Raw genomic sequence first — 19,373 nt, forward strand, 5'->3', positions numbered from 1 at the left:
CTGTTGACACGACTGAAAAATTATTTAATTCTACTGTACAAATATATCAGTACAAAACAATGCATTAGTACCACTGCATGAAAAACAGAGAAGAGCACAAAACTAACATTTTCGAGTTCTGTTTACTCTTTACATGTGTCTTCTGTTCTTCATAGATGTTTTAAAGCAAACCCATGTGTGAATTTCTTACAACAGTTTAAGCTCAGCAGCAGTCCCAGTGATACAAGTTCCCCAGTACAGTACAAGTTGAAGCACACATTGCTTTGCAGAGTATGAAACCCTCAGTGACACTGGTCACAGATGTGCCAGGAAGGAGCACAGTTTGTCTCCCTCTGTGTTTCTATGGCTCCCTGAAAATACCCTTGCTCTCCACAGAAGCACTGCTGCTCTGCCCCTGCGTCGATCTGCACACCAGCCTCCTTGTGCTCCTCAGCCTTTGGAAATGGCCGTTTTGGATTTTCATGCTCCACTACCTTTGGATAATTAAAATGGAATCTACTGTTTATTGTCCAAAGAAAATGTCAGGTTTCACCACTACTAATTGAGCTGTGCAATGTGCTGACTGTGGTCATATCTAAGTAAAATATATTTACATCCTATGTTTTGTTAATGCATGAAAAAAATCATCATTGATAACTTTTTCTGAGGTCTGATCACACACACACACACATTTTCCAAACCGCTTGTTCCATACAGGGTCACGGGGAACCGGAGCCTTCCTGGCAACACAGGGCGTAAGGCCGGAGCAGGAGGGGACACACCCAGGACAGGACACCAGTCCATCACAAGGCACCCCAAACAGGACTCGAATCCCAGACCCACTAGAAAGTAGGGCCATGCCAACCCACTGCACCACCACGTCCCCCAAGGTCTGATCAGTACCTTCATTTATCTTTCTGTTATTAACACCATCTTCTGACTACAGTTCTTTCTGTGATGAAGGTGGGAAGTTAGCTTTCAGAAAACGGAACAGACTGAACTGTAGCATACTAATCACTGAGAGATCCGTTATCTGCAGACAAAACCTAAGATAAAGACAGAATTCAAGAAACCAATGAGTAACAGTGTAAGAAATGTAGCCCTGACGAAAAGGTTTGGCATTGATTTTTATAGTGTAGGGTTAACAGAAAGTGTCTAGAAATGGTATTCCTCAAACAAAAGAAGTCCGTGGAAGTCTTCACTACCATTAAATCAACTTTATGTAAACTGAAGCAAAATTCTGCAAAGGGTGTACTGATACACATCAATCCTCACCCTAAAAGGAGTCCTGGCTCAAAGTCCACTCTAACGCTAAACGGTGTACTGATTGAAAGTCCACTTTAACACCAAAAGTTGTGCTGACTCAAATTTAACCTGTCATCATCCCTGTCATCATCCCTGATCGTCTGTGGGGAGACAACTAGCGGTGATGACAATGCCAGAGACACAGTTCATGCATGCAGGAGTGGTTGAACTCCATGAGAGGGCTTTGGCAGTTGAGGTGATCGTCAGAAGATAGATAAATGACTGGCCTTGCAGGATTATACACATTGCAAAGTTCTGGTCACCCAATAGGAAGAACAGATTGCTTTTTTGTGCAGCAAGATGTGGACAGAGTGGGGGTAATTGAAATAATGGAGTTAAGTTTTTCTCTTGGGATGAAACTGGAATGCAATGGACTCAAGGGTAATGTCTAAGTATTCAAGGTCAGTTTACATGCCTGAAATATGAGAAAGATTGGTGCAGTGTGGAAGTACCTGCTGCAGGTGGTTGATAAGTGGTATAGGGATAGCTGGTAGTGTAGTAGTTAGTGCTACTTCCTCTAGATACAAACGTTGGAAGTTTGATCCCCACCTCTAGCTGTAGTACCCTTGAGCAAGGTCTGAACCACTTGTCCCATACGGGGCCATTGGGAACCAGAGCCCAACCCAGCAACCAGGGCATAAGGCTGAATGGGGAGGGGACACACCCAGGACAGGACACCAATCCATCGCAAGGCACCCCAAGTGGGAGTCGAACCCCACACCCTCTGGAGAGCAGCACCCAGTCAAACCCACTGCACCACCACGCCCCCCTAAAATATGAAACTGGAAATGAAAATATTAATGCTAAGAACAGATTTATTGTTAGGGGTGTGAGCTGCTACCCAGAAAAAGTTAATCCAATAGGTGGGGAAAGGTGGACAGGAGAACGGAACTATAACAAAATAAGATGACAATACTATTTGAAGCAATTTGTTGACAGCATGTCCCAGAGGAATGGAAAGGGGGGATAAAGAGAAAAACCAGAGCCGGAATTGGAACAATCAGAATCAGAATCAGAATCAGAACGAGCTTTATTGCCAAGTATGTTCGCACATACAAGGAATTTGTCTTGGTGACAGGAACTACCACAGCACAGACAGAATGACAGTGACAAGACAGGTGAGAAGATAGAGTATGTGAGCAAGGGATAAAAAACATTTAAAAAATATACAGTACCCAATATACAAAAATAGTCACTAGATACAAATGCAAGGGAGTGTGAGTAAGAGATGTGATAAATAGTTATAAATATAAATATAAATAGCATTATGTATTGCAGGGTTTACTCTCTAGGGGAGAGATTTAGGTGTTCATGAGGTAGATGGCCTGAGGAAAGAAACTTTTCTTATGCCTGGCTGTCCTGGTGCTCGGTGCTCTGTAGCGCCGGCCAGATGGCAAGGTTCGAAGAGGAAGTGGCCTGGATGCGAGGGGTCTAGAATGATTTTGCTAGCCCTTTTACTGACTTTGGACGAGTGCAGTTCTTGGAGAGCTGGGGGGGATGTGCCGATGATTCTTCCAGCAGTCCGAACTATCCGGTGCAGTCTTCTGATGTCTGACTTCGTAGCTGAGCCGAACCAGACAGTTATAGAGGTGCAGAGGACGGACTCAATGACTGCGGAATAGAATTGCATCAGTAGCTCCTGTGGCAGGTTGAACTTCCTCAGCTGGCGAAGGAAGTACAACCTCTGCTGGGCCTTCTTCACAATGGAGTCTATGTGGGGCTCCCACTTCAGGTCCTGTGAGATGGTGGTGCCCAGGAACCTGAATGACTCCACTGTTGCCACAGTGTTGTTCATGATGGTGAGTGGGGGTAATGCTGAGGTGTTTCTCCTGAAGTCTACGATCATCTCCACCGTTTTGAGCGTGTTCAGCTCCAAGTTGTTGTGACTGCACCAGACAGCCAGCTCTTGGACCTCCTGTCTGTAAGCAGACTCGTCGCCATTCCGGATGAGGCCGATGAGTGTGGTGTCGTCTACAAACTTCAGGAGTTTGACAGAGGGGTCTTTTGCGGTGCAGTCGTTGGTGTACAGGGAGAAGAACAGTGGGGAGAGCACACATCCCTGGGGGGCTCCAGTACTGATTGTGCGAGTTTTGGATGAGAATTTTCCCAGCCTCACTATCTGCTGCCTGTCTGTCAGAAAGTTGGTGATCCACTGACAGATGGAGGTGGGCACAGAGAGTTGGGTTAATTTGGACAGGAGGAGGTGTGGGATGATGGTGTTGAAGGCCGAACTGAAGTCCACGAACAGGATTCTCGCATAAGTCCCTGGTTTGTCCAGATGTTACAGGATGTAGTGCAGTCCCATGTTGACTGCATCATCCACAGACCTGTTTGCTCGGTAAGCAAACTGCAGGAGGTCCAGCAAGGGTCCAGTGATGTCCTTCAGGTAGTCCAACACCAGTTTTTCAAGTGACTTCATGACCACAGACGTTAAGGCGACAGGTCTGTAGTCATTAAGTCCTGTGATTTTGGGTTTCTTTGGGATGGGGATGATGGTGGAGCGTTTGAAGCAGGAAGGAACTTCGCACATCTCCAGTGATCTGTTGAAGATCTTTGTGAAGATAGGGGCCAGGTGGTCAGCACAGGTTTTTAGGCAGGCCGGTGAGACACCGTCTGGGCCTGGTGCTTTCCTTGTCTTCTGTTTGCGGAAGACCTGACGCACCTCCTCTTCACAGATCAAAGGTGCATGAGGGGGGAAGGTGGGGGTTACTGGAGGTGTTAATTGATGCATGGGGAGGGGGTGTGAGACAGGGTTTTTCAAACCTGAAATAAAACTCATTCAAATCGTCGGCCAGTTGTTGAGTTGACACGGAACTGGGGGATGGTGTCTTGTAATTGGTGATGTCTTTCAGGCCTTTCCACACTGATGCAGGATCGTTGGCTGAAAACTGTTTCTTCAGCTTTTCAGAGTAGTTCCTCTTAGCCATTCTGATCTCCTTTGCCAGTGTGTTTTTGGCCTGTTTATACAAGACTCCGTCCCCGTTCTTGTAGGCGTCTTCTTTGGCCTGACGAAGCTGTCTGAGTTTTGCAGTGAACCACGGTTTGTCATTGTCGTATGTTAAACGAGTCCTGGTAGGGATGCACCTATCCTCACAGAAACTGACATATGATGTTACAGAGTCTGTGAGCTCATCTAGATCGCTAGCAGCAGCCTCAAAAACACTCCAATCGGTGCACTCGAAGCAGGCTTGTAAGTCCTGCTCTGCTTCCCCAGTCCATCTTTTAACAGTCCTTATTACAGGTTTAGCTGATTTCAGTTTCTGCCTGTAGGTCGGTATAAGATGAACCAGGCAGTGATCAGAGAGCCCCAAAGCTGCCCGTGGAACAGAGTGATATGCATCCTTTACTGTGGTGTAGCAGTGGTCCGGTATATTACCGTCTCTGGTGGGACATGTAACGTGCTGTCTGTATTTTGGCAGTTCATGGGAGAGATTTGCTTTATTAAAGTCCCCGAGAACGATTATAACAGAGTCCGGGTGTTGTTGCTCTGTGTCAGTGATCTGGTCGCCCAGCTGTTGCAGCGCTGCGTTCACGCACGCTTGCGGTGGAATGTAAACACTTACGAGGATGAACGAGGAAAACTCCCGCGGCGAGTAGAAAGGCTTGCAGTTGATGAAGAGCGCTTCTAGGTCGGGACAGCACATCTTCTTCAACGCTGTCACATCTGTACACTACCTTTCGTTGATGTAGAAGCATGTCCCAGCGCCACGTGATTTCCCCGCTGATTCCGCGTCGCGATCCGCTCTGAACAGCTGGAAGCCCGGCAGATGTAGCGCGCTGTCCGGGATGGCTTCATTCAGCCAGGTTTCCGTGAAACACAGAGCAGCAGAGTTTAAGAAGTCCTTGTTTCTTTGGGACAGGAGGAAAAGTTCGTCCATTTTGTTGGGTAAGGAGCGGAGGTTCGCCAGATGGATACTAGGCAGCGTTCTGTTCTGTTCTAAAGCCGCGCTTTCGGAGCTTGACAAGCGCGCCGGCTCGCTTTCCGCGCTTGCGCGTCTTGGAGCGCTTGAGCAGCGCCGCTGCACCTCCGACTACAATGTCCAGCAAAACGTCAGAATAGTCGAAAACCGGTAAAATGTCGGGTGGTGTGTACTGCCGAATGTTCAGCAGTTCTTCCCTGGTAAAACTGATTGTCGGAGTATAACTAAAGACAGGACAAACTAACAAAAACAGTAAAACAACTGTGGAGCTCCACACCGAGGCGGCCGTTCGCGGCGCCATCATGAAGCACTACTAGTACTTACTACAAGAAAGGGTATCTCTGCTTCATGAATGCAGTGGGCACTAATGGAGAGAACCACTCTGATCTAGAAATGGCGAAGGAAAGTTAAGAAAACGTGGCATGGCCAGGAATGAAAGGGGGCTGTATTGATCCCAGAGAATGCATAAATGCCTAAAAATGGGGCAGCTTCAGAGGTGAAAGGAGTAAAGAGGAACATAGCTGGAGGTTGGGACAGTTGCACTGGACCTGGGTGGTAAGGGTGAGAGCAGTAGTAGAGCTAGGCAAGGCAAAGTTGAAAGATGTCTGGCTTCCTCACAATCCAGCAAAAATGGAGGAAGAGGCTGAGGAGGGCCAGCGACAACAGCACTCGATCGGAGTGGAAGACGGACCAGGTAAGCTTTGAGGTGTGGCTGCTGGTGAACAATGGGTGAAAGGTTTGTGCTGGGGTTGTAAGTGTGAGGAGGCAAAGGCAGGGAGGGGTGTACAGGATGGGTGTGTCCTTAGGGTAGAAATCATATTCAGAAACCAAGAGATCATTGACCATACTGAAGAATGCAGAGTGAGGGAGAATTGCTGCAACAAGTATGTGTGTAACATAGCTATACTGAGTGGAAAGTTCTATGGCTGGATCCTGTGAGCATGTGTCAGTACAATACTTCTCTCCCAAAAGTTTCTTTTAACAAAACTTTGTTTTTCTTCTCTGAAATTGTGTTAAACAGAAGAATTACAGCCCACAAAAAATATGCTGGCTGGCATAACCTTAAAGAAGTATAACATAGTATACTAGAGTATTGTAACATGCAGCGCCGGGGATGTGGACGGAGCAAAAAAGAACACAGGAACTGCATTCTTTTCAAATATTTGACCACCAGCACACAAAAAAATGATGCTCCTCATCTAAAGACTCAGTTTTGCCCAGGACCTGTACGTCTAACTAATCTTATCCAACCTGATTAGCATCCAGAGACTCTCTCCCACCACCCTCCCAGACACGGTCACCCCATTATTTCCCCCAGAAGTGCCCCCAGTGGTTGCACACTTACATTTCACATTTTTCCCATAATGTAACTATTTACACCGAACACATCTTCCTGCCTAAACACAGTAACGTGGGTAATTACAGTATACTGTAAGTATCGCATAGTATAGTAAGTAAGTAAATATATAGTAAGCTATTTTTCTAGTGTATGAGTGAAAGTTTCACTGATGTATGGATGAGTGACCCATTGTAAGTAGTGTATCAAGCAGTGAAAGTCACCTGGTGAATAAGGTGTGTGGACTAATGTGTGGACTGATAACACTACCTAAAGTTCACTGGAAGTCGCTTTGGAGAAAAGCGTCTGCTAAGTAAATAAATATAAATGTAAGTATTATGTAAAACAACAACAGGGCAATTCAAAAAAAAAAGAACACTGCAATACCTAACCAGTAAATAATCTTTTTTCTGGAAAAAAGATTCAGATGAGTTGTTAGGATTACTATTTAGTGCATATGGAAGTTGCACTACCTAGTGTGTCCAGGGAAGAGCCATGGGTCCTGGGGGGAATCACGGTGATCCAGTGTGCCACTGCAGCTACTCCTGTCTGGAATATAAACAGCACACAGAGCTGGATCTCCAACCTATGGACAGGAATGCATGTGCAGCTGGCACTGCTGGCTCTGGGAGCCTTCTCTGTCATAGCACAGAGTCCAGGGTGCCAGTTGCTGGGGACGGCAGTCATGCCCAGCTTCTCTCAAGAAGGTCAGATCAACCTTGGAGGTGTATTTTCCTTCCATAGAAAACCAGGCGACAGCCAAAACATTTTTACAGTCAAGCCCAAAACCACGAACTGTCAAGGGTAAGGAACAGTATCAAAGAACCTTTTGGTAATAAAATTGTTAAAAATATAACAAATGTAAGAAAAATGCAATACTCTTACTCATATTTAATAATCTTGATTAATATGTTAAAAATACTTAGCTATTTTTCTAGTGTTAATTTTAGAGAATATCAGCTGGCTCAGACGATGATATTTGCCATTGAAGAGATAAACAACAGGACAGACATCCTGCCTGGAGTGACTCTGGGTTACAAGATATATGACACCTGTGCCTCAGTAACGTTCTCAGTACAGTCAGCCATGGCTCTGATGAACGGCTATGAGGAAATGCTGACTGACACATCGTGCTCCAGACCTGCAGCGGTAAAGGCTATCATAGGGGAGTCTGGGTCCACAAACACCATTGCAATTGCAGCAAGTGTTGGACTCTTTCAGATCCCGGTGGTAAGACTCAAGGTTATCATTTCTTAAAGGAATGTTCACAAAGTACAATAAATAATCTCCAGCTGTTTTACAAACATCTTTTTAATGTGCTTATATTTAAATAGTGGAGGGACTACAACACATCTAGACATATTTGAGGCAGATAACTAAATGATTCTAGAAATGTACTTTTTACCACAGGAAAACAGTTTTATTAATTTGTAAAATGGTGTGATACAGAAGAGATGGCAATTAGCGCTCAGCCATTGAAATGTATATGTATGCTTTTATTTTTATTCTTAATACAGATCAGTCACTTTGCCACATGTGCATGTCTGAGTGACAGAAAAGAGTATCCCACCTTCTTCAGGACCATCCCCAGTGACTACTACCAGAGCAGAGCACTGGCCCAGCTGGTCAAACACTTTGGATGGACCTGGGTTGGTGCTGTCAGGAGCGACAGCGACTATGGCAACAACGGGATGGCTACCTTTGTGGAAGCCGCCAAGCAGGAGGGCATCTGCATTGAATATTCTGTGAAATTTCATAGAACAGAACCAGAAAAATTACTCAAGGTTGTACAGATCATCAAAAGAGGAACGGCAAAAGTGGTGGTAGCATTCCTGGCTTTTGTTGAAATGAGTAATTTGCTGGAGCAGCTAACAGTTCAGAACATAACAGGTTTACAACTGATTGGAACTGAGGCATGGATAACAGGAACCAATCTTGCAACACCATCAAGTTACAGGATTCTTGGTGGTTCCATTGGCTTTGCTGTCACAGGAGCAAAAATAAACGGGTTGAAAGAGTTTGTATTGAAACTTCACCCGTCAAACCATCCAAACAACAGTGATGTCAAAGACTTTTGGGAAGCTGCTTTCCAGTGTTCCGTGACAAAGGAAACGAGTTCCAATTACAAAACACCCTGCACAGGATCTGAAAGTCTGACTGAGCTCAAAAACCAATACACTGATGAATCAGAGATCAGAATAACTAATAATGTCTACAAAGCAGTATACGCAGTTGCATATTCTCTTCACAGCCAACTAGAGTGTATGCCACAAAAAGGCTGTGCAAAGAACCTTCAGACTGAACCTTGGCAGGTGAGTTAATAAATATAATTTTAATTTTTTGTGTTCAGTAACACCTCTCATTTGTAGGGATGTAGTTGTTTCTCACCAACTTCTGCTGAAACCAAATGGAAATGTTTTCTCTCCCTCAGGTGCTTGATGCTCTCAAAAAGGTCAATTTCACACTGAGAACTGGAGAACGTGTTTTCTTTGATGGAAATGGAGACCCAGCCGCTAAATACGAAGTCGTGAACTGGCAGCTTGGTCCTAATGGTGCAGTGGAGTTCAAGGCAGTTGGCTACTATGATGCCACCTTACCGCCCGGTCAACAGTTTGTTATGAGTCCAGTCGATATGGCTTGGGCAGGTGGTCAAAAACAGGTAAGTGTGAAACCTCTAAATTAATGCACTTTGAAGAGTCCTCTCCCATGTTTTCTCAGCATGTTGTTTCATGGTACAACAACAGCAACTGCCACAAGACTACCACCTAAATTCCAGGGGAAGAGAAATTACACCGTCCCTCACTCTGCTTACCATCAGTGTTCAGAGGCTTCATGTGCTCTTGTGCCACACAGAAGCCCACGTCAGTGTGCAGTGAGAGCTGTCCCTCAGGCACTCGAAAGGCTGTGCGGAGAGGAAAACCCGTCTGCTGCTACGACTGCGTACCCTGCGCTGAGGGGGAGATCAGCAACAAGACAGGTGATGGATCACAATCAACATTTGTTTTACTACATACATCTTAATGTTTAATAGAAAAGATAACATCCCACTGGCTATAGCTAAGATGACAGTCACTAGAATAAAACTATTCATTTCCTTTCAGATTCTAATGACTGCATCCCTTGTGATCTGGAATACTGGTCAAATGAAAAAAGGGACAGATGTGTGCTAAAAACTGTTGAATTTTTGTCCTTTGAAGAAGTTATGGGAATAGTGCTTGTCATTTTCTCACTCTTTGGAACATGTCTGACTGTTTTAGTGGCCGTGGTGTTTCTCGCCCACAAAAACACTCCCATCGTGAGGGCCAACAACTCAGAGCTGAGCTTCCTGCTGCTCTTCTCGCTCACCCTCTGTTTCCTTTGCTCTCTCACTTTCATCGGCCGGCCCTCTCAGTGGTCCTGCATGCTGCGTCACACAGCGTTCGGGGTCACCTTTGTCCTCTGCATCTCTTGTGTTCTGGGCAAAACGATAGTGGTGTTGATGGCCTTCAGGGCTACACTTCCAGGCAGCAATGTCATGAAATGGTTTGGACCTCCACAGCAGAGACTCACTGTTCTTGCATTCACTCTCATTCAGGTCCTCATTTGTGTGCTCTGGTTAACATTATCCCCTCCTTTCCCCAACAAGAACATGAAGTACTACAAAGACAAGGTCATTCTCGAGTGTGACGTGGGCTCAGCCGTGGGCTTCTGGGCTGTGTTGGGCTACATTGGTCTCCTCTCTCTCATGTGCTTTGTACTGGCTTTCCTGGCCAGGAAGCTGCCCGACAACTTCAACGAAGCCAAATTCATCACATTCAGCATGCTCATATTCTGTGCGGTGTGGATCACCTTTATCCCGGCCTATGTCAGCTCACCGGGCAAGTTCACTGTAGCTGTTGAGATCTTTGCCATTTTAGCTTCCAGTTATGGTTTGCTCTTCTTCATATTTACACCAAAATGCTACATCATTCTCTTAAAACCTGAATTTAATTCAAAGAAAAATTTGATGAGCAAAATGCCAAACAAGTCGCTCTAGAAGATCAAACTCATTCTGGAACTTGACATCAATTAATTGCTTTCGTAAACCAGATATTAGTCAAAATTCAGGAAAATGTTGCATGTAATTGGTTTAATCTAGTTTCAGATGAATAGAATAATATTTTGAGGCACACCTATGCATTTTTCCTTTTCCTTAGTCAAATGACTTCACAAATTTATAGAATAACATCTGTCAAGTTCGGAGCCGTTGAGCTCAACGACAGTCCCAGTGATACAAGTTCCCCAGTACAGTAGTAGTTGAAGCACACACTGCTTTGTGGAGTATGAAACCCTCAGTGACACTGGCCACACATGTGCCAGGAAAGAGCACAGATTGTCTCCCCCTGTGTTTCTATGGCTCCCTGAAAATACCCTTGCTCTCCACAGAAGCACTGTTGGTCTGCCCCTGCACTGATCTGCACACCGGCCTTCCTGTGCTCCTCAGCCTGTGGAAATGGCCATTCTGGATTTTCATGCTCCACTACCTTTGGATAAACCATGCAGACTCCATGGTTTATTGATCAATTGTTACCAGTGCTGTCAACAGTTCTTCATCCTAAAGCGTAAAACTACTGTGTGTGAAGATGGTTAGAAGTTTCAGAGTCCACCTAATAGTCATACTTCCTAGTCTAGAAGGCACTGCATTCTGTGCACTGTAGACAACAAGATCAAAATGTTGGCAAGAGGTGACAATTCATTGCAATAACAAAGTCAATAACAACGTGTATGAATATGTAACAGGAGTTTAGAAAATGCAATACATGTATGCCGCTTTGGAGAAAAGCATCTGCTAAATCAATAAATGTAAATTGTAAATGTGCGACATTTTAGTACAAAAACCGTGGAACATTTCTTTGACTGCATGAAAACATTATACGGTGATATACTAAGAATTAGCAAATGCTATCAATAAGACATGGTTTCACCATGGCCTGGACAACTAGTTGCGCAGAGTCTTTTGTTAGATAGGGATGGATCCTGCGGATGTTGTGCAGGATGTATCTGCAGGTCCAGGTTGTGGCTTGGATATGCTGAGAGAACGATAGACTTGAGTCAGTCATCACTCCCAGACTCTCAGCCAAGGAGGTATGTAAAATGAGTGAGCTGTCCAGCTTAATAGAAAGTTTGCGTCAGGAAGACAGACAAGCTGGGAGGTGAAGGATCTCTGTTTTGGAGAGGTTGAGTGGTGGTGATGGGACATCCATGCAGAGATGTCTGACAGGCAGGGAGAGATGAGTGCAGAAATGTCTGATGCTCCAGGTGGAAATGAGAGAAGAGCTGGGTATCATCAGCGTAGCAGTAGTAGTTGAATTCATGGGAGGTGATGACAGGGTTGAGGGAAGAGGTATAGATTAAGAAGAGTAGAAGGCCCAGTACAGAGCCTTGTGGTAAACCAGTTGAGAGAGGCAGAGGAGAAGAACGGGAGCCCTGCCAGACCGCTTGACACGATCTGTCTGACAGTTAGGACTCAAATCATTTTAGTGTTGTTCCCTTGATGCTAAGCTGACCAAGAGAGGAGAGTAGGACCCGGTGGTCGACAGTGTCGAATGCTGCAGACAGGTCAAGAAGGATGAGGACCGAGGAGCGGGAGGCCGCTCTAGCTGACTGGGGAGCATCAGACACTGCCAGGAGCTCTGTCTCAGTAGAGTGAGCAACTTTGCATCCACACTGATATCCATCGAGGAGATGGTTCCAGGTGAGGAATTCAGACAGTTGATCACAGGCCACCCGTACAAGAGTTTTTGACATAAAAGGCAAGAGAGAAACTGGCCTATAGTTTTGCACTGAGTCAGGATCTAGAGAGAGTCTCTTTACCAGAGGTGAAATGAGGGCAGTTTTGAAGGCAGATGGAAAGAAGCCAGAGGAGAGCAAGGAGTTGATGATCTTGGAGATGAAAGTGGAGATTTGCAGGGAGATAGTCTGTAGGAGTGTCGATGGGATCGGATCTAGCGAGCAGGTGGTGGCTTTCTGTGACAGCAGGAGGTCGGAGATTTCAGTTTCTGACAGGGGATTGAATTCGGAGAGTGTGACTTTGCACGATGGTTCCGCGCGATCAGGGGAAGGAGATGCCAAGAGCTTGTCTATGATTGCTTTGACTTTGTCTCTGAAAAACAAAACAAAGTCATCAGCAGTGAGCGAAGATGCAGGAGGAGGCAGCGGAGGACAGAGAAGGGATGAGAAGGTGGCAAAGAGTCTTTGTGGTTTTTTTAGTTGCAGACTATATTTTATTGTGCAAGAAGGTTGTTTTAGCTGAGGAGGCAGCAGAGTGAAAGGTATCTACGAATTCTTTGTAGACCTCCAGGTCTGTGCCAGTCTTGGATTTTAACCATCGTCACTCTGCAGTCTTGAGTTTGATCCTGTTGGTATGTAATGTATCAGCCAGCCATGGGTTGGCACACGGGTGTGCTCAATGCAGTCCGACTGAAAAGAACCAAGTTTTTGTTCTACTTCAGGCTCACGCGCCCCGCCCATGTACCGATGAACCACTGTAGACACATAATGCTTTGATGCGTGTAGTAAAGTAGCGCCCGTTTGTTATTAAGAACCATTGTATGTAGAGTTACTCAGATTTTTAAAGTAATAAGCTTAGTTATGAAGATTTCATCTCATGTTTAGTTACGGGTGATAAAAAACATTAACTTTTGGTCAGTAAGGGGGTGGTTCGTAACTAAGGGTTGAATGTAAGCCGAATTTTCGTAACCCGGAGACTTCCTGTAATTATATATAATTAACTTTTTTATAGTGAGGAAGACATGGAAACAGGACCTTGACTTGGCTTTAGAGATTAAGAACAGTCATCTATATGTGCTCTTGTCTTCTCTGCCTGCACTTCCCTTAGCATCCAGGAGCAAAACCTCAAGCTCATTCACAGAATCTCTCCCTGTATTAAGCCTTCACATTATGTTCCCAGGGACACCTCAGCTGTGCTTTAAATGCAAAGCCTATCTGGGAACTCTGGTACATTTATTCTGGGAATGTGATATGATAAAAGACTACTGGAATGGGGTTCACACAAACAGCTGAAAATTATTAACAAAAAGATTGACTTGTCTAGATCTATTTTCTTGGTAAACTACAAAAATAGTTCTTTGTCTGGTGATATTGCAACACAGGCTGGTTACTCTTACATACTTGGCAAGAAAATATATTTTCATGTTGTGGTCTATCTCAAAAGTTCCTTCTGAAAATATAAGTATGACTCAATCATTTAAGTTTCTTCCACTGCAAAAATTAACATTTGAATTGAATGACAATTCTAAATAATTTTCAAATATCGGGACACCCTTCAGGAAGCTATGAGAATGTGTTACATCTTCTAAATAATTCTCAAATATCGGGACACCCTTCAGGAAGCTATGAGAATGTGTTACATCTTCTAAATAATTCTCAAATATCGGGACACCCTTCAGGAAGCTATGAGAATGTGTTACATCTTCTAAATAATTCTCAAATATCGGGACACCCTTCAGGAAGCTATGAGAATGTGTTACATCTTCTAAATAATTCTCAAATATCGGGACACCCTTCAGGAAGCTATGAGAATGTGTTACATCATCACGTGTGAAACAGGCAACCTTGTGACTTTGAGCATAGAATCAGATTAACTCTGATTCTGATGAGTTGATCAGGATTTCTTTACTTACATGTACAAGTTGCTCAACCTGGTGTATCAAGGGAAAAAACCGTGCATTATGGGAGGGGGAGTTATGGAGATCCAGTGCACCAGTGCAGCTACTCCTGTCTGGAATATAAACAGCACTCAGAGGTGTTCTGCACCTCCAACATACGGACAGGAATGCATGTGCAGCTGGCAGTGCTGGCTCTGGGAGCCTTCTATGTCACAGCACAGAGTCCAGGGTGCCAGTTGCTGGGGACAGCAGTCATGTCCAGCTTCTCTCAAGAAGGTCACATCACCATTGGTGGTGTCTTCTTCCTCCATGGGGAAACTGGTGGAAAGCAAAACCAATTCACAGCTGAGCCTGCAAACATGCACTGCCAAGGGTAAGAATGACAGCAGAAAGACTTAATAGCTTAACAGAAGTATATTTCATAAAATGCTGTTTTACATTTTTCTATGTCTAGAGTTAATTTTAGAGCGTTTCGGTTGGCTCAGACGATGATCTTTACCATTGAAGAGATAAACAACAGGACAGATATCCTGCCTGGAGTGACTCTGGGTTACAAGATATATGACACCTGTGCCTCAGTAACGTTCTCAGTACGGTCAGCCATGGCTCTGATGAACGGCTATGAGGAAATGTGGACTGACACATCATGCTCCAGATCTGCAGCGGTAAAGGCTATCATAGGGGAGTCTGGGTCCACAAACACCATTGCCATCGTAACAAGTGTTGGTCCTTTTCATATCCCTGTGGTAAGAGTTTTTCTTTGCTTTCAGTAATGATAAACAAAAATAAGAGCTTTATTGATTTGCAGTGTTGGAATCAATTTAAATAAATAAAAAATTGTAAGTGTATGAGATTATCAGCAAGATGCTTGAAGTGTTTTTGCAAGATCATATTTACAAAAATGAGAAATAAAACTGCACTTTAGAACTCTACAAAACTGAAAGTGCAGATAAAGATTGTGAGCAAATGCACAGATTAATAAAATCTGGATTCAGCTTCTAAATTCTAAGTCTCAACCAAGTATTTAGAAAAGGTGAATTCTCATTCTTTGTTAAACCTTGTCTTCCTTTTAGATTCTTTTGTAATATTTTATTTTTGCAATTTTTCTTTATTGTTTATATAGATCAGTCACCTTGCTACTTGTGCGTGTTTGAGCGACAGGAAAAAGTATTCAAACTTCTTCAGGACCATTCCCAGCGACTACTACCAGAGCAGAGCACTGGCCCAGCTGGTCAAACACTTTGGATGGACCTGGGTTGGTGCTGTCAGGAGCGACAGCGACTATGGTAACAGTGGGATGGCTACCTTTGTGGAAGCTGCCAACCAGGAGGGCATCTGCATTGAGTATTCTGTGAAATTTCACAGAACAGAACCAGAAAAAGTGCTCAAGGTTGTAGAGGTTATCAAAAGAGGAACAGCAAAGGTGGTGGTAGCATTTGTAGCTCTCTTAGAAATGAACAGTTTGTTGGAGCAGCTAACAGTTCAGAACATAACAGGTTTACAACTGATTGGAACTGAAGCATGGATAACAGCAAGCAGTCTTGTGAGACCATCAAGTTACAGGATTCTTGGTGGGTCTATTGGCTTTGCTGTCACAGGGGCTAAAATCTCAGGCTTAAATTAATTCTTATTGAAACTTCATGTGTCAAACAATACAGACAATGCTTTCCTCAAAGACTTTTGGGAAGCTGCTTTCCAGTGTTCCGTGACAAAGGAAACGAGTTCCAATTACAAAACACCCTGCACAGGATCTGAAAGTCTGACTGAGCTCAAAAACCAATACACTGATGAATCAGAGATCAGAATAACTAATAATGTCTACAAAGCAGTATACGCAGTTGCATATTCTCTTCACAGCCAACTAGAGTGTATGCCACAAAAAGGCTGTGCAAAGAACCTTCAGACTGAACCTTGGCAGGTGAGTTAATAAATATAATTTTAATTTTTTGTGTTCAGTAACACCTCTCATTTGTAGGGATGTAGTTGTTTCTCACCAACTTCTGCTGAAACCAAATGGAAATGTTTTCTCTCCCTCAGGTGCTTGATGCTCTCAAAAAGGTCAATTTCACACTGAGAACTGGAGAACGTGTTTTCTTTGATGGAAATGGAGACCCAGCCGCTAAATACGAAGTCGTGAACTGGCAGCTTGGTCCTAATGGTGCAGTGGAGTTCAAGGCAGTTGGCTACTATGATGCCACCTTACCGCCCGGTCAACAGTTTGTTATGAGTCCAGTCGATATGGCTTGGGCAGGTGGTCAAAAACAGGTAAGTGTGAAACCTCTAAATTAATGCACTTTGAAGAGTCCTCTCCCATGTTTTCTCAGCATGTTGTTTCATGGTACAACAACAGCAACTGCCACAAGACTACCACCTAAATTCCAGGGGAAGAGAAATTACACCGTCCCTCACTCTGCTTACCATCAGTGTTCAGAGGCTTCATGTGCTCTTGTGCCACACAGAAGCCCACGTCAGTGTGCAGTGAGAGCTGTCCCTCAGGCACTCGAAAGGCTGTGCGGAGAGGAAAACCCGTCTGCTGCTACGACTGCGTACCCTGCGCTGAGGGGGAGATCAGCAACAAGACAGGTGATGGATCACAATCAACATTTGTTTTACTACATACATCTTAATGTTTAATAGAAAAGATAACATCCCACTGGCTATAGCTAAGATGACAGTCACTAGAATAAAACTATTCATTTCCTTTCAGATTCTAATGACTGCATCCCTTGTGATCTGGAATACTGGTCAAATGAAAAAAGGGACAGATGTGTGCTAAAAACTGTTGAATTTTTGTCCTTTGAAGAAGTTATGGGAATAGTGCTTGTCATTTTCTCACTCTTTGGAACATGTCTGACTGTTTTAGTGGCCGTGGTGTTTCTCGCCCACAAAAACACTCCCATCGTGAGGGCCAACAACTCAGAGCTGAGCTTCCTGCTGCTCTTCTCGCTCACCCTCTGTTTCCTTTGCTCTCTCACTTTCATCGGCCGGCCCTCTCAGTGGTCCTGCATGCTGCGTCACACAGCGTTCGGGGTCACCTTTGTCCTCTGCATCTCTTGTGTTCTGGGCAAAACGATAGTGGTGTTGATGGCCTTCAGGGCTACACTGCCAGGCAGCAATGTCATGAAATGGTTTGGACCTCCACAGCAGAGACTCACTGTTCTTGCATTCACTCTCATTCAGGTCCTCATTTGTGTGCTCTGGTTAACATTATCCCCTCCTTTCCCCAACAAGAACATGAAGTACTACAAAGACAAGGTCATTCTCGAGTGTGACGTGGGCTCAGCCGTGGGCTTCTGGGCTGTGTTGGGCTACATTGGCCTCCTCTCTCTCATGTGCTTTGTACTGGCTTTCCTGGCCAGGAAGCTGCCCGACAACTTCAACGAAGCCAAATTCATCACATTCAGCATGCTCATATTCTGTGCGGTGTGGATCACCTTTATCCCGGCCTATGTCAGCTCACCGGGCAAGTTCACTGTAGCTGTTGAGATCTTTGCCATTTTAGCTTCCAGTTATGGTTTGCTCTTCTTCATATTTACACCAAAATGCTACATCATTCTCTTAAAACCTGAATTTAATTCAAAGAAAAATTTGATGAGCAAAATGCCAAACAAGTCGCTCTAGAAGATCAAACTCATTCTGGAACTTGACATCAATTAATTGCTTTCGTAAACCAGATATTAGTCAAAATTCAGGAAAATGTTGCATGTAATTGGTTTAATCTAGTTTCAGATGAATAGAATAATATTTTGAGGCACACCTATGCATTTTTCCTTTTCCTTAGTCAAATGACTTCACAAATTTATAGAATAACATCTGTCAAGTTCGGAGCCGTTGAGCTCAACGACAGTCCCAGTGATACAAGTTCCCCAGTACAGTAGTAGTTGAAGCACACACTGCTTGTGGAGTATGAAACCCTCAGTGACACTGGCCACACATGTGCCAGGAAAGAGCACAGATTGTCTCCCCCTGTGTTTCTATGGCTCCCTGAAAATACCCTTGCTCTCCACAGAAGCACTGTTGGTCTGCCCCTGCACTGATCTGCACACCGGCCTTCCTGTGCTCCTCAGCCTGTGGAAATGGCCATTCTGGATTTTCATGCTCCACTACCTTTGGATAAACCATGCAGACTCCATGGTTTATTGATCAATTGTTACCAGTGCTGTCAACAGTTCTTCATCCTAAAGCGTAAAACTACTGTGTGTGAAGATGGTTAGAAGTTTCAGAGTCCACCTAATAGTCATACTTCCTAGTCTAGAAGGCACTGCATTCTGTGCACTGTAGACAACAAGATCAAAATGTTGGCAAGAGGTGACAATTCATTGCAATAACAAAGTCAATAACAACGTGTATGAATATGTAACAGGAGTTTAGAAAATGCAATACATGTATGCCGCTTTGGAGAAAAGCATCTGCTAAATCAATAAATGTAAATTGTAAATGTGCGACATTTTAGTACAAAAACCGTGGAACATTTCTTTGACTGCATGAAAACATTATACGGTGATATACTAAGAATTAGCAAATGCTATCAATAAGACATGGTTTCACCATGGCCTGGACAACTAGTTGCGCAGAGTCTTTTGTTAGATAGGGATGGATCCTGCGGATGTTGTGCAGGATGTATCTGCAGGTCCAGGTTGTGGCTTGGATATGCTGAGAGAACGATAGACTTGAGTCAGTCATCACTCCCAGACTCTCAGCCAAGGAGGTATGTAAAATGAGTGAGCTGTCCAGCTTAATAGAAAGTTTGCGTCAGGAAGACAGACAAGCTGGGAGGTGAAGGATCTCTGTTTTGGAGAGGTTGAGTGGTGGTGATGGGACATCCATGCAGAGATGTCTGACAGGCAGGGAGAGATGAGTGCAGAAATGTCTGATGCTCCAGGTGGAAATGAGAGAAGAGCTGGGTATCATCAGCGTAGCAGTAGTAGTTGAATTCATGGGAGGTGATGACAGGGTTGAGGGAAGAGGTATAGATTAAGAAGAGTAGAAGGCCCAGTACAGAGCCTTGTGGTAAACCAGTTGAGAGAGGCAGAGGAGAAGAACGGGAGCCCTGCCAGACCGCTTGACACGATCTGTCTGACAGTTAGGACTCAAATCATTTTAGTGTTGTTCCCTTGATGCTAAGCTGACCAAGAGAGGAGAGTAGGACCCGGTGGTCGACAGTGTCGAATGCTGCAGACAGGTCAA

At 44.4% G+C, this 19,373-nt stretch overlaps 1 protein-coding gene and 1 pseudogene across 1 annotated transcript; both read left to right on the plus strand.

The window, feature by feature from the left end:
• The first annotated feature begins 7,497 nt into the window (after positions 1-7,497).
• On the plus strand, positions 7,498-10,555 carry LOC114911616 (extracellular calcium-sensing receptor-like). The gene is made up of 5 exons (XM_029255525.1): positions 7,498-7,770; positions 8,058-8,852; positions 8,972-9,199; positions 9,394-9,517; positions 9,642-10,555. The coding sequence occupies exons 1-5, from the start codon at positions 7,513-7,515 to the stop codon at positions 10,553-10,555; spliced, it is 2,319 nt and encodes a 772-aa protein (XP_029111358.1). The 5' UTR covers positions 7,498-7,512.
• Positions 10,556-14,644: 4,089 nt separating this feature from the next.
• LOC114911613 (extracellular calcium-sensing receptor-like) lies at positions 14,645-17,807 on the plus strand (annotated as a pseudogene).
• The last annotated feature ends 1,566 nt before the right edge of the window (positions 17,808-19,373 follow it).

The sequence above is a fragment of the Scleropages formosus genome, chromosome 10, assembly GCF_900964775.1.
Source record: "Scleropages formosus chromosome 10, fSclFor1.1, whole genome shotgun sequence".
Taxonomy (NCBI): Eukaryota; Metazoa; Chordata; class Actinopteri; order Osteoglossiformes; family Osteoglossidae; genus Scleropages; species Scleropages formosus.

Excerpts from the sequence above, each read along its gene's own strand:
- LOC114911616 (XM_029255525.1), top strand. The coding sequence starts at position 7,513 with ATGATATTTGCCATTGAAGAGATAAACAACAGGACAGACATCCTGCCT. Across the intron at positions 8,853-8,971 it reads TTCAGACTGAACCTTGGCAG|GTGCTTGATGCTCTCAAAAA; the intron begins GTGAGTTAATAA and ends TCTCTCCCTCAG. Across the intron at positions 9,200-9,393 it reads GGGCAGGTGGTCAAAAACAG|AAGCCCACGTCAGTGTGCAG; the intron begins GTAAGTGTGAAA and ends TGTGCCACACAG.